At 39.7% G+C, this 22,201-nt stretch overlaps 1 protein-coding gene across 1 annotated transcript in view; it reads left to right on the top strand.

The window, feature by feature from the left end:
• The window catches only part of NDRG1 (N-myc downstream regulated 1), a 40,506-nt gene that overhangs the window by 8,984 nt on the left and 9,321 nt on the right, over positions 1-22,201 (top strand). Inside the window, exons 2-8 of the mRNA XM_027684434.1 lie at positions 4,851-4,929; positions 7,651-7,686; positions 15,111-15,216; positions 16,885-17,005; positions 18,931-18,993; positions 20,608-20,668; positions 21,116-21,202. Coding sequence (XP_027540235.1) covers positions 4,867-4,929; positions 7,651-7,686; positions 15,111-15,216; positions 16,885-17,005; positions 18,931-18,993; positions 20,608-20,668; positions 21,116-21,202 — 537 coding nt within the window. The 5' untranslated portion in view covers positions 4,851-4,866. The remainder of the gene's footprint in view (positions 1-4,850; positions 4,930-7,650; positions 7,687-15,110; positions 15,217-16,884; positions 17,006-18,930; positions 18,994-20,607; positions 20,669-21,115; positions 21,203-22,201) is intronic.

Raw genomic sequence — 22,201 nt, 5'->3', positions numbered from 1 at the left:
AATGTAAACTGCACTTAAGGAGAGATGCATTGTGGACCATAACCATACACGGGTGCTATGAACTGTCTTGTATTCATGTCCACTTGTCTCTGTTTAGTCTCTGCTTAATCAAGACAAGGTTTTGTTTCAAGCTGCTCTCTGGTTTGCAGTAACCATTTTTTTATGCTAGGGCCAGTCAGACAAGTTTACAGCATTTAGTGTTAATGACTGGAAGAGGTCTAATTGACCATGTATAAGCCTCAAAGGCTGTTTGAGTGTCACAGTAACTTTCCTTGCTTCATTGTCCCGGGCTGCTTGGTTATTTTTCTGACCTGGAACTGATGCAGATATCTGTTAATCAACATTTGCAGTGCTTTTGAGACACCTTGGCTCTCTCCATCCTTGTCTTGTCCTTGCTTTAATTGTGTTGTGAGCTGCTACAGGTGTGCAAAACCTCTGTCACCCCTGTCCTTCCAATGTGCCTTGGTGCCAGAGTGCTGAAGACGCCCGTAGCTTTCAAGGGATAAAGCGCAGAGTGGTGCTATGGGCTTGGAAACACCTCCCACCTGTGGCCCTGGAGCCCAAGTTCTGTGTGGTCCCTCCCTCTTCAAAGAGAGCAACACCAGAGCTCGGGAGCTGTGACCCTCAGTGCCCATGACCGTTTTCCTCTTTGCCATTAGATGCTCATGAGTATTTAATCCCACATGTAAAGTGATTGCTGTCCCTCCTGCTCGCTCAGCCTGCAGAGATGAAAATGCCATCAGGCTGCTCTGATGACATTACCCTTTTATGCATCAGTATTGAAAAGGATAATAATCTCCTTTTGCCAGTATTTGAACAAGCAGTTTTGAGAAAATTGTCGCCTTTATGAAACACTGGGGCAGGAATCTTTCCCTGCTCTTTGTTTTATATGATAGCACATAAATAAAAAACAGCTGGGTAAGAGGGTAGAGGTAAATCCTGTAGTGATGACAGCAGTGCCCCCAAACCTTTATGGGTGTGAGGCCATTAGCCCTTGATGATGCGCAGCCCATGGCACAAACTTGGACAACCCCTACATGTGTCTTGAGAAGTATGAAGTTTGAAATGAGGGATCTTTGGACTTGTTTTGCTCCTGTGCTTGAAATTAATTTGGTCACATATATGGATATTAGCTAATATTTGGTATTTGATTGCAGCACTGCTTGTGTCTGAGGGTGGATGGTCTGATAGGTGGCTTCTTGGCTCCTCTGATATCTGTTGTGCAAAGGCAGACTGCACATCCATCCTGTACCTCCTGCTACCAAAACAAGGCTCCAGCAATGACTGGCCCTCCAGCAATGATGTGGAGGGACAGAGGATGTATTCTGAACCTTCAATATCAAAATAGTCAGACTCCTGATACAGACTTATGAGCTTCTAGCCTTGTTTATGGCAGTTGCTGCAGTGGTTTTGGAGCAGTGGGCTTGGGTTGGAATGGGTATGGAATTAAATTAGTAAACTAATTTAATTGTTTAATTGAATTAAATTAGTAAACACAGTATTGCACAGATGACTTCACTCTTCCCCACACACTTGCTTCCTAGAGGTTGGTTTGATGTCTTTCCTGCTAGTTGGTGAAGGTAGGTATGCCATCAGTTTTTAAGCACTTTGCCAGCTGCAGAGGTGTCTTAAACCTTTAACTTTTTCTTTGTTAGAAGTATGATTCTTTTAAAACTTAAACATCTGAGCAGCCATTGCAACAGGTATCTGAGTGCAGGGTGGTGAGTGTCCACTGGGTGGAAGTGGCTTCTTCCAGAAAAGAGAATTTGGGACCTCTCAGCAGGCTGAATTGGCCAAGCAGAGTGAAAAGTTGTTTTTATCCAAGTTGGCAACTTTATACTACTGCTTGCAGATATAAATGAACTTTGTCTTTGAAAGGCTTCTGTGAGGAAAGTGCTTTGAAATGTGTATAAAGGGATGCTTGTATGGTTATCTATTTAGGAGAGTTATGCAGTTGCATTAGCTTCGAGCTGCCCTGTCACATAACGGGGAGAGCACAAAGCACCTATTTAGAGAGTATAAAATTTGTGCTGAACAAGGGTGGTACAAAGCCACTTCCCCATCTTTCTCCTTGGAAAATAAGATGTTTTTTACAGCACTGTCAAATAGCAGGGCTTTGTTTGCCAGCTCTTGTGAACAAATAGCATGTTGTTGTGCCGCCTTATCACAAGGTTGTTGCTTGGTAGGAATGTTTCAGGTATCCCTGATGCACAGAGGGAAAACCCAGAGCTCGAAAATGTCTGATCTGAAATTGTTATATGGCACCAAGATGTGGTATCTTTCCAAAAGTGAAAACTTGGTGAACGTTGGGCTTTTGTTCAGCAAACCTGATGGCAGTCGTGTAATCTGCTGGTCAGCACTTCCTAATGCTGGCTCTTTTGGAAACATAGAGCAACAACTTTGAACTATTAAAAAAACAGGATTGTTTTTTAAGGCTATAAAAAGCATCCATCTTGTGCTCGTCTGGCACAGTTTTTTTTGGTCATTTGTAGTCAATACTCTGAGTCCCTGAAAGTCTGAAACTGCCCTGTGTAAACAACTCTCTTCCACAAGCACTTGCTGCAGCTTTGTTCCCTGAGCTCTTTCTTACTGGAAAACTGCAGGGGACCTGGCTTCTTACTTTCCTCACCTATGGGCAAACCAGGGAAAAATGTCCTGCACTTCTAGTCCCGATTGCAGAATTAGGTGCAACATTAAGGTGTTAATTCTGTCTTAACAGAATTTGCTGAATAGCAAAAAAAAAAAAAAAAAAAATCCATTTGGCTTAGGTACAATTGCACACGAATATTTTCGACTTCCAAATATTGCAGCAGCATTTATCTTACGTCTCTGCCGTACACAATTGCTCACTACATTGATGGCTATAATTGCAAAAATATGTAATGCTTGCTAAAACATCACTTGCATTTGCTTGAAATCTTGTGAACTTGTTTTTTGCTTGTTCTTTAACATAAAAATCTGTAATGGACAAAACTTAATGGAAAATCTGGAGAAAAAGAGTGAATCAGAGTAAATTGATTCTTTTAACTATTTACGTATCTCTACCCTGTTTTAAATTTGGATAACAAAGCACTGGCAATGGGGTCAGTTTTGGTATTGTTCCCATGCCTCAAGTGGTGGGGTGAAATACTAATAAAACATTTCTTTAAGCTCAAGTTTCCTGATCTAATTCTTTAGCAAAAGTCCACCCAATTGCATAGCTACCAGTATGGGTTCCTAAAATCCAAAACAACATGCATGGACACCCACATTTTTTCAGCATTGACGTTCTTAGTCTGAGTGCATCCCTTCATAGCTTCCTGCAGCATCCAGCCATCTTGAGAACAGCCACTAGAACCTTTACCCAGGGACAAAAGCATCAAGTTAACCCATGTGGCAGAGTGAAAAATGCTGCGACTGCCACTGCCTGGATGCTCCTGTGGGCTTCACAGCCCTTCCTGAGCACCAAGTCATTTATGTAGACAGGGTTGATTGGCTTAAATCAGATTTAAGTCAGGAGGTGGGGAAATCATGGCTTAAAGAATCAATGTAAATTTTGTTCTGTATTTCTATGCTTATCTTCAGGAAAACTTAATAATTAAAATGTGTGCAGTTACACATAGTCAATAATTCCTAAATACATTTCAGTCTTTTGTCTTGCCTTGCGTACACTTACTCATATGCTTAATTTCTAAACTTTTTAAGAAAAGTAAATTATTCACTTGGTTTATAGTTATGTAGATGGACAAAATTGGAAATTTATGAAAGATGCCCAAACCCTACATAATATGCATTTCTCCAGCAGGCCAGAGGATATGTAATAAACATACTTTGACTTTTGTATTTGTCGTCTTGCTGCTGAAACAGTTCCAGTATCTCTTGAGAACTGTTTCAGGTCATCATTAGAGCTTCATAAAGAACAGTCCTCTGTAGTGCCTCTGACACTGTGCAGGGCCAAGAGCTGGACTCGATGATCCTTGTGGGTCCCTTCCAACTCAGCATATTCTGTGATTCTGTGACCTTATCTTTGTCAAGAGAATGGGAGTTTAAAAAAATAACATGTTTTCAGTTTGGACTGCTGTGCTTGATGAACTGAAATGTCTGTTAGTCCAAGTGTAGAAGGTGCTCTGCACATGCAGCCCAGCCTATGTCTCTGTTTGCTTTGCAGTCGCCTCTTCTGTTTGGCTGTGTCTGTGTTCCCAGCTAAGCTTCCTGCAGTTGAGAACTGGATATTGCATTGCTAATCCTGTCCTAGAGCAGGATACAGCAATCTTGTTCCTTCTTTTGACAGTTTTGAAAATTGCATTATTGCACATATCTTGTTGGTGTCCACTTAAAGGAGCATCTGACTTTTATCTGTCCTGAAGAATGGAGCACATTAATCCGAGAGTAAAATAGTGCTAATGAGTGTCCAATTCACTTTTCTTACAGTGAAATGTGGGGCATAGAAAGGGAGCCTTGGATAAACTGGAAAAAAAAAATGTTTCAGGAGCAAGTATTCAAGCGAGTTTCAGAAGGTAGTTGTGCAGATTTGGCTATGCCTCCTTTCAACTGTGGAATGATAGTTTTCATGACTCTCTCCACTGGTGCCTGCCCTATTTCCTTCAACGTTCCCTGGTTTGAAGCTGCCAAACTTCTGTTTGATCTTGCAGAATTCTTGCAAGAATTTCTTTAATCTTGTATTGTGCACGAGTGTGTATATAAATAAACCAGTGAGGCATTTTACGAGAGATTCATAATGTTCTTGCAGAGGTCTTTTAAACTATAACCTGAGTGTGTCATTGTGGGGGGCTGGGTGGAGCAGGATCTCCACTTGTTTCTGTATTTAATCTTTGATGCAAGCTGAGAACAATCTCTTTTCATCTTTGCAGATATCAGTTACTGACCATGTCAACAGAGTTCCAGGATGCTCACCTTGCAGAGGTGAAACCTCTGGTTGAGAAGGAGGAGGTAAATATTGTAAAGCTTTCTAGAGCTTATCTGTTTTGTTAGGACTGCTGGTGGTGCTGCACATGTGCTCTTGGATTAGTTCTGACATATTATATGGAGAAAACAAGAAAAACTGGAGATAGAATAACAGGAGTTTGGGGTTGTTTTAAATAATGCAAAACTGAGCCTTAATTGTTTGTTCTTTCTTCCTGTTTGGTTTTGTGCTTCTCTAAGTGTGGTGGTGACACTTTTTCTTCTCAGAATAATGGCAACTGTCTTTATCTGTAGCGAATGATGCCAATTGGGCAATCTTGTGTACATCTGTCTACACCTATAGACTTCTCAATGTAAAGACAGACTTTACTCTGTCAGCTGCCTGTCAGGGAGGAGCAGAGAGCCTATATTTTTCCTTTGGGCACATCTGAATCCAGAGGTAGGGCTGAGCCCCATCCTATCCTCTCTGAGTGGATGGGGACATCAGTTACACACCAACTGCCTGGTCTGCAGCCAGCTGGGTGTGCACAACCTGTTGCAGCGTAGAAACATCCTAGCCTTTTTTCTTTTTTTTTTTCTTTAATCTTGTACTACTTTCCTTTTCTTTTTATGCCCTTTTTTTTTCTTTTTTTTTTTTTTCAAAAATCTGCTGACAGCATCTAGATTCAGTGGCTGTCTGACTCTTCAATGGTAGCAATTCTCTGTGCTTTGGTATGTTCATGGCAAAAAATTCACTGTAATATGTGAAGTAATGTCTCAGCTTTTTTCCTTGAATCTAAACTAAGATATTTGTTTTTTTCCCTTTTTCCCAGTGAGGTTAGTTCTTGACAATGATGTATATAAATGTGTTGGGGTTTCTTTTTGATTTTCTATACTAAAATTCATTGCTCTATTTGATGCTTTCTTTATTTTTTACCTCTTTTGTGTAAACACTTTAGCAAATCATTTCCACTTATGACTGCAGTGAAATGGCTAGAGAAACTTTAAACGCAGCTCGTTTGCCAAGGACATTGCATGAAAGCAGAGCTTGTTTGAATACCAGTGAAGGCAGCACTCAAACTTTTCAGAAACTAAGATCCTTTTTTAATGCCCATATTGTTCAGTAGTAGCAAAGAAAAGGGGAGGCTAAGCAGAAGACCTGTTAGTACTGAAATGTCTTTGCTTTAAAATTCAGAAATATCTTAAGACACTGATTAACTTCCTGGGTTTCTATAGCACATAGGTCAAAAGTTGGAATCTTGACAATGAACCCTAAATGCTTTTGTTCATGATGTTAGCTTAAATTTTGTCTGCATGGGGAAACTAGCAGAGAATTTGATTCCTCTGTGGCCATTCTTCACATAGATGAAGGAAATTACTTAATGTATTTTGAGAAAGGGCAAAATATTGCCCTGAAAAACACTCAGCACATGCTAAGGTTAACAGTGGAGCTGGTTTTGAGTGGGTGATGCAACCTGGAGTCATGTCCTGCCTTGTTGTTCTTGGGTTTCTGCTAAAGCTGAGTTTTCATTCCTGAACAGTGATCAGCCTTATTTCATATGCTGTTGGTACAGATGCCACATATACTTATTGCTTTCAACTCTAGGTCCCACTAGAACAACAGTGGATGAAATGGTATGTTTAAAAGGTCGTGAGACCCATAGTATAGTAAGATTAAAACCTGGCAAGCACATTGCCTAAAGCTGGGCTGTGTAAAATGACTTCCACAAGCTCAATCAGCTCTCTAACTACTTGTTTGTATGAACAAGACAGTGCCTAACTGCCTAAAGGCTCTCTCAAGTTGTGTCAGAACTGCAGGTTGGACTGCAATGCTTTGAGGTCCACCATCTGAGACAATATTGCCTAAGACAGCAGCTGTATTGCTTCTGACATCTGTCCTTAATTTATCTGGGCTTCTGGAGCTGAGTGACCTCCTTGTCATGATTCTAAGCTTTCCTTTTCATCTCCATATTTTTTTTCAAGCTTTGGCCTCTCTCTCACTTTACAGCATAAAGTATTTGCTTGGCTGCTCTTCCTTCAGTTTTCAGCCCTGCAGTGGAAATAGGAATTTGACTTCTTTCTTGTCTCTTAATAAAAGGAGGTGACTATAAGACACTTCTTCTTTTGAAGCTTTAAGCCTCATATACTACTGGAGATGGGGAGGATGTCACTGAACTCCTTTCCTGGGGGAGATCCTTGACAGATTTTTTCAAGGATCTTGACAGTAAGAGCTTGTCAGTAATAGCTGTGGTGGGTCACAGGTTGGAATGGACTTCTCTGTGTTCAGCCAGCCTCCTAAACACTGCAAAGACTAATTTTGGCTAGAATAAACCCCTTCCCACCTTCCACATCATGTAACCAAATCCCAGTAATGACTGCTTATCTGAGTTGGAAGTGCTCAGTGCATGCTTGAATGGTGACTTTTCATCCTGGTCAGGACTATTGGCTGTCCCATGGCTACAATAAGCTCAGTGTTTTACTGCTCCATGTGAGTGTATTATTCATTGATTTTTAACAATAACTGAGGATGCACCAGGTTTTGTTTCATTTTGTTGGTCTGCAATCTAGTATTTTAGTGTTTCATGTTCTCAGTCAAGATTAGTGGGTAAAAAGTTCTTGGGTGAATTTTGACATTCATCAAGAGAGCTGTCATTGAATGAAGGGACAGGCAGAGCTCTGAGCTGCAAAACTGATGGGTTAGAACATGTCACAGCATAGGTTTTTGTAGCTGCAAGTTACTTCCATTAATGCTTTCAAATCTCTTCACAGGCTATCACTCGCCTCCTTCCAGACTTTGATGTTCAGGCAAGTAAAATTGTGGTTTTGTTTTTATGTTTGTTTGTTTGTTTTGGAGTTTTTTTGTGGTTTGTGGGTTGTTTTTTTTTTTTTTTTTGTGTTTTTTTTTTTTTTTTGGAGGGGGTGTTTCTGGCAAAAAGGGAAACTGAATTGACATTTGAGAAAACAACAAGATGTGACCAGAAGGGACTGCCTGCTTGCCAGGAATGCTGTTACTGTGAGAGGGGTCTGAATGGGGCTACGCTGTAGTGATGTGAAGGGGACCACGGGAGGTCTTTTCAATCTGGAGCTGAGAATGTTTCACTCAAAAGGGTGGCTGGGTTGCAAGCAGTTCTATTCTTGCTGGGAGAATGAGAATCTTTGTTAGTGATACTGAAAACAATATATTCCCTTGTGTGTGGACACACACTTTCCCCAATTAATTTGCTTTCATTAGCACTGTGCATGCCTTTCCTTGGAGGAAATGCCCTTGTGGATGCATCCTGTTATGCTGTTGAAATTTTCCAAAAGATTCCTGAGGCCTGTGTAGTGGTGAAAGGTGTTAGGCAATCAGTGATGTCAGTAATAGGATGTATTTATTTTTAGTCAGAAAATAAGAGTTCATAAAGCACACCACTAGGTCACATGGTGGCTCTCCACTTTCTATGTGTCATGCTTTTGAAAGATGACTTAGTAACTATCCTGGCCCCTCTTATTTTGTTGTCATTTGGGCTTTTGATTGAGAAGTTTGTTCTTGCTGGCTCTTAAGCTGAGACTAAGGAAATGGACAGCTGCAGGAATCAGGCTGTGTTCAACTGGGATGGAGAGCAGGGGGTGTGATCCTGTGCCGATGAAAAGAATGTGTGGTGTTTTCCCATCGCTGAGGACAAGGAGTATGTGTGTTGGCAAAAAGGCTCACTGTGTATCTCCTTTTTATCGAGGGGTGTAGAAATGGAGGTAGACTGTGCAGGAAATAGGGAAAGCTATTAAATTGCTCTAGTCTTTTGAAGGTTCAGGCAGAGGTCCTTGAAGGAAATAACCCTTCTCTACGTTATTATGTTTTGCACTTTATTAGCACCTGTCTATATTTTTATTCAATGTTGTGCAAACTGGTTAAATTCAATAGTCTTTACTTTGGAAACCAAGTGAGACAGTTATCTCAAACATCTTTCAATGGTTCTTACTTCAATAGCAAAGCTGTAGTTTACACCAATCCTGTATCTTCCCCTTCATCTTTTCTAAGGATGAAATCCACTGCCCGAAGTCTTGAAAAATGTACATTAAAGTTGCCACCATGCAGCTTCTTGTAGGACTGTGCACAGCATAGGAGAAGCTTTCCATTTGTGTCCAGATTGATCACTTGGTCTAAATAAATCTGAATCCCAGATTAAGCCTGCTAACAGGAATACTGCGGTATTTTGATTAAGAATCCAGAAGTGACCCATATTTCACTTCTATTCTTGGAATAAATTGCTTGGTTTGTAAACCATGTATATATATAGGTTTTTTAACTTGCAAGATCAAATTCTCTAAGCCTTTTTGCTTTTTTTTCCATGTTTTGGATTAACTGCCACTAATCCAGAGCAGTGGTTCTTGTCATTTAGTGCTGTTCTGCCAGATCTTACTTTTTTTAATGATCCTTCTTTGTTAAGAGTTTAATCTGTGGCTGTTCTAGTTCAGAGAGGAAAAAATGTGGAAGAACAGTCTCAATACATTAAGAACTGTGGCTGCAAAGGAGGCTTAGCTGTGGTCCTTAAACCCCCAAGTACCCTACCTATGTGTCTTTAAATTCTTCTTTGGTTCATTTGTGAAAGAGGTGGTTTGGAGCTGTTATGAGAGACTTGATTGCTTAGTTTATTGGAAAAGTTCAGGCCCTGGAGGACCCAGGTCACTGAGGGCTGATGCTGAAGTGTGCTCTCAGTGAGCAACCTTTCCCATGAGTCCCTCTTGGGTGGAGGATGGATCTGGTCAGGGAAGGTGATCAGTACTTGGCAGGATGGAGCTTCTTATTTAATGTATATGTATGGGTGTGGGTGTCCACCATATCCACTACAACTTGCTCTGTCTTTCTGGGAACAATTTATGCAGTGTTCAGTTAATGACTTTGTTTCTGCCACTGGTGAAAAGTAGTGATTGTCTGTGGCATGTCTTCCTTCCAAGAATAAATTTTATCTAGCTATTCAGATTTGGAAAAAAATACACCCTTAATTTCACATGCTGTTTTAGATAGACTGGAGTTAAACATAGTTTTCCATTTTTAAAGTAAGCCACTGTATAGTGCAATATCACCTTCCTAAAAACACACATTGCAAGATATGTATGTGTTTATTCTCCAGAATAAAGTGTTCATGAAGTTACCAGGGGATGGCCAAGACAAGACATGGAAGAACTGACAGCTCTGAACTACATTTAGTCAGCATTCTGTCTGTTAGTATGTCAGTGGCACCCACCTGAAAACTGAAGTAAAGGTCCCCTGCCTCTCAAGAAGAGGAGTGTTCCTGACCAAACCTGTTTCAGCATAATTAATGATAATCCAGTGCAGAGCAGTGTGCCCTGTGTGGCTTTGTTTTCCTCATGCTGAGCACATTTCAGTTGTATTTCCAGCTTGATATATTTGCCTATTCTCTAGCTCAGTAGGTTGGGAGCCAACAGGAACCCGGCTCCTCAACACTGTGTGTAAATTCTCTCAGCTCTGTGTTTCAGTAACTAAGAAACCTTTGCACTGTGTGGCATCTCTAGGTGGCAGAGATGAGTTTGTCCCTTGCAATTCATGGCTCGTGGCCATCTGTATCCACTGGTATGCAACAGCTGTGAAAGCTTTACTTCCTTCTCCTGCCTGTTCAGGGAGAAAGAAAGAGCTGTCTTGCAATGGGAGATGAATCAGCTGGTCCTCGTGGCATGACGGGGTGGCTTTTCCACTGGCATCGGTGGATGTGGTTTGGAGCATTGCAGGACGTTCTGTGGATTTCCTCGTCCTGTTAGGTCACGGAAGGAACGGGCTGGGGGTGGTTGCAGTTTTGTGCTTGGCAGAGCAGTGTGACCCAGTGCTAATCGGACTAAGAAGAATCCCTGGGCAGAACTATCGCAACAACCTGCGTCAGTTCCTGCACCAAAGTTTTTGTTATTGGCTTTCACCTTAGCAGGGCCACTTACCTTTACATCTAAAGTCATCATCCTCATTAATGCACCTGACTCACAGCCTGAATTGGGGAACTAAAATAGAGATCCTAACAAAACAAGCAACAACAAAAAGAGGAAAAATAACTGGAAGTGTGGGCATTGGGGTTTTAGAAAAATATAAGATGACTTGAAATCCTATTTTAAAGTAGAAAAAGCTGGGAGGAAAATGTTTACTTCAGGGTAAAGGGGATTTGAAACTCAACAATGAAATACCACATTAAAAGCTCAAATATTTTTGATCTTAAAGGCATTGAAAAAAGAAGTGAAAAAATAGCTTATGCAGGTATTACTATATTAAAGTTCTTAAGTAATATGGATTTAAAATATACTGTCTCCTAGCAATTTAAAAGCTTTTTAAATCATCTTCAAAAGCTCTGAAGGTTTTCTCTCAGTTATGAGGCAAGACAAGGGAGGTGTATTTAACAGGAATAATATTATAAATTAAAATAAAAACATGAGATGGTAATTGAGGATTACGTATATTTGAAAGCTTTAAAATCTTAATGGAATGAAGTATTTTACTTAAAATATAAAATTACTTATTTAGCAAAATGTGCAATATGTGCACACAGTTTTGCTTTCTAGATATCTTTTTTTTTTAGATATCATTTTGGTTGCATATCCCATACTTCAGAAAACGACTTGTTCATAAACATGTTCCTCAATCTATGTCTTCCTTAGTGAGGATGGAGAGGGGAAGGAAAAAATGAGCTCTCCTGTGTGATAACAGATTCTCCCCCTTCTAACCTCATGAAATAAAATCAAAAAATGTCACTTGAAGCAAAAATAAAATCTATTTTAGAATGGCTCAGCATGTTCAAACTGAGACAGACTCTTTTAAATTGCACATATTTAAAGTATCTTTGTGTATGTTTTTAGGACACTAAGATAAGACTGCACCTCTGTTAAAGTGAGAGATGTGAACAGATGGTGTGTTTGTCTTTATCCTTCTATCGGATTAGTGTACCTTGGATTTTTTTCTAAGATAGTATTTTAATACAAATCAGTCGGTGAAGAGCCTCTTACTATAATGTTGATGTTGATTGGGATGTGCTGCCATCTGTTTTCAGTGCTCTGCGTTTTGAAAACATCCATCCCTACATCACGTAGACAAATCTCTTGATCTTTAATAGGATCAATAGGGATGTGAAGTTGTTGGTTTGATGTCACCAAACAAACTGGTTTGAATTGATTTGTTTTTTAGAACCTTGTGGGTATTTCCCATTAAGAATTTGAGCTACTGGAAAATAGCACAACCCTTTGAATTAGGGGAGTCTTACTGTGAAGATAATGAGGAATTAAACCAATTGTTAAACTGACTATGTTTTATGCCAGTTATTGGGATCATGGTTGCCTGTTGTCTCTGAACTATTTTTAGTTGACACTGAGTTTGAACTAGGCTCAGGTTTCTAGTTCCAGTGGAAATAGCTGTAGCAGTCAGTGGGATGTGCAGGTTCAAGAGTTTGGCTTTATTGACCATGAACAACCTTTTTCATTCTTGCATGAAGGAAGGAGATCCAAAATCTTGAGGTGATCCCTGCAAAAAAAACACGTTCTGGATTTTTCAGTGCTGTTACTGGAAGGCTCTAGTAATAAAAATCTGACTATATGAAATGTGTATTAGCCTCTGAGGAAGAAATAATTTCTATATTCCACACTCGGCTGGAGGTGTGTTACACAATAATACTTACTCTCATTACTGTGAGGTTACCAAATTATCAATTTTTATGCTTCGCATTGAAAATTATCTAAGTATAGAAGAGAGAGTAGAATGTGGAAAATATTATTTGCCATTATTATTAATTTCCACTATCATTAATTGATATCTATTGGCACTGGAAATCTCTTCTGGAGTACTGTATAATGACATTACCCAATTTTATATTAATTATATGATATTGTATATTATTGGGGCCCTGAACAATCTGATCTAGTGGGTGACATCCCTGCCCACAGCAAGGAGGTTGGAAGGGATGTTAAAGATCATCTTTCTGTGATTCTATGATTCTATTTTAATAGTTTATGTTAATGATGTACCCAAAGTATAATGTACAATAACCTATTTTCTGCTTGAAATTCAACTTTAGTAGCACTAGTGTAATGTGGGAATCCTTTTGCCTAGAAGTTGTGTACCAATTTTGGAAAATAGTAGATTTCCAACATTTAAAAGTCCTTGGTTTTGTTGTGCAGAATAATTGACTTAGACTAATTTCTCAAAGTGTTTTGTGTTTATACTGAAAACTTTAATCCTGACTTTTAGGAAAGAATTTGCTTCTGATTTATTTGAACATAAGTTTGGGGTATTTTAACATTTGAGATAACAATATATGCAGTGAAGCTAAACTTCTCAAAACCTGATGGAATCAGCAACAGGACAGACTGTGCTAATTCCCAGGTTTTAAAGTTTGGCACTTTGTACATTGTGTGGTGGGGACTTAGTTCATCTTTGATGTCTGAGCTTTATTGAGTATGTACTTCCCCTGGTCAAACCTGACTCAAATCCTATTTAAGAATGACATCCTCGTGAATTAGTCTGTTTTGGTTTTCCTAGCTGGGCATTATGGGAGTGATAAGCCTATACAGGGTAGCAGCTTGTCTATATAACCCAGTTTCCTACTGGGACAAAGTAGAAACCCGCTACCCGTCCTCTGTATGACTTGCTGGATTTATCACCCTGTTTTGCCTAAGGATGGTTCTGGATGTGGAAGATACAGCTTATCTACTAAATAATGCAGTGAGTATGTGGAGGAATGAGTCTCTAAGGAGACATATAAGCTGAAAATTAGAGTTTTGATGGAGTATGGTTCAGATAGCAGCAATGCTCAGCTCGCCAAGTGTACAAGGGGTGTAGATCTCAATTCATTGCTGTAGTTGTAACTTAAAACTGGTGTAATTATGTAATTAAAAGCAGAATAGATGAAATGTAGAATGGCATTGCCTAGAATCCTTATTTTCAGCAAAATGTGCAATGTATACCTTGTATCAAATTAAGGATCTGAGATTTAGGTTGAATTGTTACCTCAGATCTTTGAAGAGTTTTTTAGAGGTTTTTGCAGAGGCTGTATGCCTCTGATTTCTACAGAATATTTTTAATAGGTTTGAATTTAACTTGGACTTTGCCTCTGGGCACTATAAGGCAGAGTAAGTCAAGCAAGCCCTGCAGCAGTAGGCAGGACACTGAATGACATGGATCATATCTGTGTCCTGTACAGTACATAAAGTATTCTGCTGAGATAAGACTGACTGCTACCTATTAACTGCTTTGACTGCTATGTGAGTGTAACGGTGCTGTAAATAAGCATCATAGATAATTGTTGGTTTGTGATTCCCTTTATACATGTTGGCAAAACAACTAATTATTTGTGCCCATCTGAAGTTCAAGTGCAGAAGAAACAAAAAGCTGTTCCATCTGTTGTGTGAGTCAGATGTGACCCAAGCCCATTTAACTCTCACAGAGGTTGAATGAATAAGTTGGTGATGAGAGGGACTTTGGTTTGTTAATGATGGTGTCCTTGGTTTTATTAAATACTATATGTCATTAAATTGTACAAACTCCTGTTATCATTAAATAATATAAACTCCTGTTATGCCAGATAATAGTGACATGCTTCTTAAAGTTGTTTTCCTGATAATCACCACAATGTTGTGGTTATTCTTCTCTATAGCTAAGTAACTTCAGGCAGTGTTTTATGCTCAGGTCTGTACCTCAAAAGCCATGAATAAAACACATGTGGTGGCTGTTTTTACTGAGGAAGGCTACTGCAATCAGAAGCTTCATACTGTGTTAAGTCCTTATGGCAAACATGCAAATACAAGCTGTTTAATACTGCCTTCTTTGGGGAGTAGTAATTATTTGCTGAGTCCTTTTCCTAGAAAACACGTATTTTGTCTTGGCAACTTGCAGTTTTGCAAATGTTGAGAGTCATAGTTGTAAGTTCCTGTTCTTTTAGGTGTTAGTACATCAAAGTGCTTTCCTAGTTTTCTTATGCTGCCTTTTAATGAGGTTAAAAACTGTTTAACTGTTCCCTCAGCATCTGGTTAAAGCTAGAAGCTTAAGTGTTCTGTAGTTGTCTGTGGAACTGGAGTAGGTGACAGTCAGATCTAAAATGTTAGCACAGAACTCTCACCATGGGGGAGACCAGGGGTTGTTAGCACAGGGATTGTGGAACAGATCCTGGGATGGGCAGGACCTGTGCTCTTGGTTGGACAAGGTCTGCTGCAGCAGGTGTGGAGCACTTGGTCAATCCCCTGATACATTCTTCCCATTCTACCAGGAGCAAGATGTGGAGACTGTGCACGGCTCAGTCCGTGTCACCATGTGTGGGACCCCCAGGGGGAACCGCCCGGCCATCCTCACCTACCACGACATCGGCCTGAACCGTAAGTAGACTTTATCTAACAGCACAGGCACGACCTGTTTCTGTAGCACTGTAACACTGCTGTAACAGTTCTGTAACTGCTGGAATCAGAAGTGTGGAAGCAGCGATGGTTCCACAGGTCCTTGATTGTTTGTGTGCGTTGAAACCTGCTAGACGGCACATGACTCTTCTCTTACAGCAAATTTAATTCTCAGATTTTTTTTTTTTATCCTTGCGAAGTAAACAATTGGAATATTTCTGTGGCAGGAGCAAAAGATCTCTGGTTGTTCATAACAACTCTGTATAAGTGCTGTAAAAACATCTCTAGGGAGGCTTGATGGTGTATTGACAGCAGGACTGAAAAACAGCACTGCTGGGGCTTTGTCTCAGGTTCCTGTCTGATAACCAGCCTTGTGCTGCTGTGGGTTTATATGAATTACAAGTCAAGTTAGGATGATTAAATGAGTGCTGGCTTTGTCCTTAGACAAGGAAGTCCTTATTAGGGAAAAAACTTTAAGTGCCTTTTATCTTATCTGTCATTTAACGAGCTAATATCCAGACCTACTCTAGTTTATTCTTTTCACCAGTACTATTTGCTTCACACAATTCACTGTTTCTTAATAGGTTACTGATATTTAAAAACACCTGCAGATCTTTAAAGTCTGGCTATTACTGGGGAGCGGATATTATTAATAAGAAAAATAACCTGTTTTCTTGTCCATTTTTAGTGGAACTTTATTTTATTTTTGATTTTCAGTGGATCAGGGCAGAGCTTAATCTGGATCCTATCTTTGAGTAAGACCTTTTTCCGTCTAGAGTTACAAAGTCTATGGTAAATAAACTTTCTCTCCCTTCGAAAGTGGAGGAAACTTTTCCCAAGCTTGTGTGTTGTCTTAAAGCTGATTTGAGCAAAAAGTATTTTATAATCTGCAAGGATTTTGCATGTATGTTGTAGTATGAGGACATGCAGAAACACGCAGAATATTGTACCATTTTCTAGGCATCTCAAATCTGGTGTGTTCCACTCCAATAGGAAAATGTGCTAATCCTTTCCCCACATTAATATTGCTTAAAAATCAGAAATCAAATCACCTCAAAGTATGGGGCGTATAGCACTGAGTATCCCAGAAGGATGCTTTTGTCTTGAGCTGCCTGCAACAGTCAATCATGCACTGTTTATCTTGTAATGTTTGGGTAAAAGCACAAGCCATGATCTCAGTCTTGGATACTTTTTTTCTTCCATCATTTTGACGCAATCAAAAAAATAAAGATTGGAAAAGGAAATAGATAATTTAATTTAAGCGAAAACCTCAGATGAACATCCTTAACTACATTTTATTGTTTTAACTTTGCATCAAAAATAATTTTTTGAGAATTTGGTGTACCAAGAAAATACTGGTGGCAGGTACCAAAATAACGTGGATAAACCTTAGCTGGACATGATGAAGGAGCTGTTCAGGTTTTATGCTTCAAGAAATTAAAGCAAGTTGCCACAGGCTTCTTCATAGTAGGGTTTTACTTGTCCTTCCTCCTTAGAAATAAAACTGCCCCTTTTCCGAGGCTACAACACCACTGATCTGCTTGAGTCAACTTTTGATTAATGTGCAGGATAGTTTAATAAATTATTCTTTTATAGTAGCATACTATGTCCCTCAGCATTATTATTTTGTATTTTCTTTTCCTTCTTAAGATAAAACTTGCTTCAATCCTCTCTTCAACTTTGAGGATATGCAGGAAATCACCCAGCACTTTGCAGTCTGCCATGTGGATGCACCTGGTCAGCAGGATGGAGCACCATCTTTTCAAGCTGGGTGAGTTGTATGGGAAACAACCCATTTCTTTAGAGGTATCCTCTTCCTGGAAAAAGTCTTGATCTGCAATTTGATTAAAAAGTGCTTGAAGCAAACACAACAGTTGGCTTTTGAACTTAAATCCTGATACTAAAGTACTGGAGCCTGGGAGCTCTGTTTTGTTGCGCCAGTTCACAATAGACTTTGGGGCTGAAATTTTAAGTTTTTGCTCTGATAACTAGACTGCTTCTAAAGCAGTTCCTTGACAGATGTCTACATCTTGTCAATTTAAATACTGAGTTACCTTGTTTTGTGACAACATCATGAAGACAAAAAACTAAATTTTTCCTATAAATAAGACAGACATCAATATAATGTCCTTCTTAAATCTGTGGTCTTAGTGAAATGGCAGCATGGTAGATGTTAATAAGTAGACCTGATAATCTCCCTGGAAAATCCAAGATTTTGGACAGGAACAAGGTGGCGTACCCCCCACAGAAGGCCATAGATAGCTGCATATTTCTGACTGTGTACCATGCTGTAACTCTTCAAAACCTTGTGTGCCATGAGCAGCAAAATGCTTGACATTTAGGTCAAATGATACAGGTTTGCACAGAAATGCTCCTTGGATAGGAGTCAGCTTGGTTGAGGAAGGGAGCAGCCAACATGCCAAGGGGAGGATACAAGGCGAGAACTAGTTGTTCTGTAAGAACTACGTATTAAGGAGCTTATAAGTACCCTTATTGCATGAGCCAGTCTATTTCCCTTCTTAATTTTTAAGCTGGTCTGATGCTGAGGAGGTCATGATGGGCCAGGTTCTCAGCTGTTGTTGACTGCAATGGCTCAGTTGTCTATCAGAGCAGCCTAAAAAGCTATTTCAGTCACCCCTTCTTTGCATTTGTTTAAATCATGAGCTTTTAAGTGCCTTAACCCTCACATCCTGAACAAGTGTTAACACTTCTAAGTTGTCAGCTGCATGAGGGCAACCATCATGATCTATGCTAGTAAATACCTCTACTTGATAGAGTCATGATAGCAATATAAAGAGCTGTATTATTTCTACCTGCCCTCCAACTGGGAGACCAGCATGTTCAAGTTAAGCCATAGAATCATAGAATGGCTTGGTCTGAAAGGAAAATCTGCAGGTCATATGGGTCAGCCCCCATGTAATGAGCAGGGATATCTTGAACTAGATCAGATTTCTCAGAGCCCTGTCCAACCTGACCTTCAATGTTTCCAGGGATGGGACATTCACCACCTCTGTTCCAGTGTTTTGCCATCCTGATTGTAAAATATTTTTTCCCGACATGCTGCTCATTTGAGATTTTGCTCAGAATTTCCTTCCCTCAAAATTTTATTTCTGCTCTGTGGAAGACCAGGAGCGTTAACAAACAGCTGTTTTTATTGAGCTTCCTCAGCAACTTCATAGCCCTTCTTATGCCTTCATTTTCTCCATTAATATTAATAGAAAGTTATTCTCATTTACCCTATGGTAATTTGTGTTTCCCTGAAAACATGCATGCAGGTTATTTGCCAGATATCTAGATCTCATTGCTGTAGTCTGATTCTGCAACACGGGGAAACTTTTGTGGCACACCAGAAGCAAAAGTGTGGTGAATGTGGTTGGAAATTTACCTTTCCTGTTCAAACTTCTCCATAGGTTCTAAGTGTTAAATTTTCTCAGAAAAGATTCATTGTGCCCTATTTTGCTCTTAGATGGACCAGATATTTATTGTTCTGTAACTCATAAAATGCCATATAGATTATGCACATATTTCTGTTAAATTAGTTACTTGTGCTTGCTCCTGTTCTAAATTCTGCTCATACACTCAATGATCTCATAATGAGCACATTTGTTGCCAAATCTAGTGATGACTGTGTCTAAATTTGCCAGCCTACGCTGCTGAACGTGGTGTAGTAACTCCACAAACACATGCTTGTTGTAGGTATGTGTATCCCTCCATGGATCAGCTGGCTGAAATGATTCCTGGAATCCTGAAACAGTTTGGGTGAGTGAAGAATTGTTTACTTATCTTTCTCATTCTTTTCTCCACATGGCTCACTGAAAGAGCGAGGCAGAGCAGGCATTTGCTTTGATCTGGCTGTCTGGCATTTTGTTTGCTAGAACTACACTTGTGGTTGTTTCTAATTCCTCTGTTTTGGGTGGATTACTTTTGCCTTGGTTTCTGACAGAGCTTGTTTTTTGCCCTTTTTTGAAATTTCTGTTTATTTTTAAGCAGGAAGCAACTTCAAGTGAAATCCCATGTGCTTAATTTAGGGGCTTCCTCCAGTATTTTCTGTGCATTGCCTGCACAGGGGCAGGGCACAGACAATCTGTTCTTCCCACTGTAACAACCCACATTTTCCTGTGTGGTTAGCAGAAAAAACCCCCATGGTTGAATCTGAAGACACTTACTGTTTTGTTTCTTTGGCTTGGGTGTCTTTAGGTCAGTCTGACCTCCTTAAGCCTCTTCTATCACCAAGCACAAATGCCAGGTTGCCAATGTCGAAAGACCTAGTGGCAGTGTTCCTCAGTTGTCTATGTGCAACAAGTTTAGGTGTGTGTCCTCCCTTAAAGTTCACAGCTTTAGACAGAGCTGTAGCTGAGAAAGGTTCCTTTTCTGTTGAGCTGATGCTTCTTGTACACAGTGAAGAGGGCAGCTAGGCACCTCCAAGGGGTTTTCAGAGCAGGCAGAGAAAACCTGGCATTCAGGGTTAGGCAGCCTTGGAGAACAGACAGGCTGGGGTGGTGGTGGGGATTTCAGACCAGCACCCCAATTTAGACATTGTTCAGTTGTAACCAATTGTTACAGTACCTTGAACGAGTTTACCTCATTTCTTAAGAGATGTTTTTTGAAATGTCTGCTGCAAGTCTCAAGGTTGCCAGTTCTGGTGCACTGGGGTAAAAAATGCTAACAATAATGTTGGTACCTTGAAAATTAATTAAACTGGAGTGTATTTACAAAGTGTTGATTTAATCGTGCTAATGAGAATGAAAACTATCCTCAGGTATTTTCCTAAAAGCATTGAATAAGCTGTTTTTCTGAGTAGTTTTGTCTAGTCTTCCCTTCCATCTATTTTCTAAGACCTTGAAGGTGATGCTTTAAACCCAATTCCAGTTAATGGAAATATTTGGTTTGTCTCTGCCCTGTTTGGTTATGAAGTTTAAACTTCATCACCCCAGTGGCTGGAGAACAGGAGATGTTTCCTTGCCAGCCCCCTGTTAGAGAGGAATCAGTGTCCCAGTTGGAAAGCTGTAATGGGGAGAGGGCAGGGGGAGCCTGGGGAGTGGGGGAGCTTTGTGTTTAGGCTGCAGATTTCAGGTCTGTATCTTATAAGTTTTTCTGGCAGAGACTAACCATTTTCTCCCAGAATCAGAAAAATGCTATGTTTGCTCAGTATATTTACTTAAAGATAAGTAAGAATATCTGCTACCCTACAATGCACAAGGACCAGCGTCCTGCAAATCTTACTGGGGCTGGTGGCATTGCTTAGAGTCCAGTTTGACTGAGCTGAGTCCACCTTCTGTAGCTACATGCTGGCATGTGAAAGAGGAAGGCTACTGATGTAATTTATTTTTGGCACTCTTCCTCATTTGTCTCTTCTGTTTTATTGCTATGCAGGCTGAAGACCATTATAGGAATGGGAACTGGAGCCGGTGCCTACATCTTAACCAGATTTGCTGTAAGTTTTGTGGAACTTCCCTAGAGCCTCTATCCTGATTTCCCTTACATATTATTGTCCCTGTAGCATGCAGAGCGGATTCCTGCTCTGCCGTGCCCATTTAAGTAAGCAGTCAGGCTTTTAAGTGAAATACCACAATCTGCGGGATAGCTAATCCAGAAGACCTAGATTTTCCATTTTAAGGCCTGGGCTCTTCCCAGTTAATTTGCAGAAGGTTTTTATAATGGGAGTTCTCTATTTAAACTGAGGGTGGAGGAAAAAGTTAAATCTTAATGTTCTCCAGCTGCTCAGTTGAATTGCTTTAGTGAAAATTTTTTTTCCATACATATGCTTGTTTTGTGCAAGATAAAACTAGACCTACCACTTTCCTCTCCAGGAGATAATTTACTAATTTAAATTTTTTGCCGACTGATAGATCTGATGAATCTTCAATCTTTTCTTTTGCAGTTAAACCATCCAGACATGGTGGAGGGGTTAGTTCTCATTAATGTAAACCCTTGTGCTGAAGGTTGGATGGACTGGGCAGCAACTAAGGTAAACATCTTTAAGTTGGTAAAATAAATCTTACTGCAACACTGTCGAACATGAGGAGCTGGGCAAGCTTGTGTGCCAAGGCATGGCTGCAGACACAAAATATCACAGAATAATTCCTTTGGGATTTATTCTTCCATTTGCAAACATACCTCCTACAAGACTAGTGATAAAAATAAGTACTTTGAGAAAACAGATACTTGTGACATAGTGGAGCTACTGGGCATGGACAATTCTTAAGAGCCAGTAACTGCCTGGGAGAATGGAGTTTAACCTGGACACAATAGTTTGGGAAACGTTTCAAGTAAACTTCAAGTGTAGTGTAACATTCAGTTCTTTCTTGTTCGTGGCTTTATTTACCAGAACAGTCCAAAATGTGAACTAGAACACAGAAAAATGTTCAGAACAACATCTTCCACATTTCAATCATCTGTGTGAGTCTTAGATGCCAAAAGGACTCAGAAAAGGCTACAGTAACTGTGGACAGATTGTTCATACCAGACTTTTAAGTGAAAATGTTCTCATATAAAAGAGCTCCTGTTAACTGTGTTCTTTTGTAGTTGTAAGAAACATTGCAGTGTGGGAAAACAGGCACTGAGGACCAGCTTAAAAATCTTCCTGGAACCATTATATATAAATAAGCATAAACGTTACATTACATGTTGCTCAAATTTAACATATTAAAATTTTTGTTTTTCAAGGTAAACTTATGGCAGACACTTCATATCATTCAGGGTCACATTTAAGTGAATGGCAGTTGCTTTAAACACTGAGAAGTACAAAAATTAGTGTAATCTTTTAATCACACAGAGGCAACCCATTGTAAGCTTCTAAGATGATGAAATGTAATGTAATGGCAACACTATAATATTAGGAGAGACTTGCAGAACTAGGATATAACATTCTTTCAAGGCTTAAGTTACTAAATAAACTCCCAGATGAAACTTATAAAAATAAACTGATATACAAATTTATTTAAAAAAATAGTAACTTGTCTATGTT

Source organism: Neopelma chrysocephalum, unplaced genomic scaffold (genome assembly GCF_003984885.1).
Source record: "Neopelma chrysocephalum unplaced genomic scaffold, ASM398488v2 Primary Assembly neopelma1_66, whole genome shotgun sequence".
Classification (NCBI taxonomy): domain Eukaryota; kingdom Metazoa; phylum Chordata; class Aves; order Passeriformes; family Pipridae; genus Neopelma; species Neopelma chrysocephalum.
This window is presented reverse-complemented; position numbering and strand designations above follow the sequence as displayed.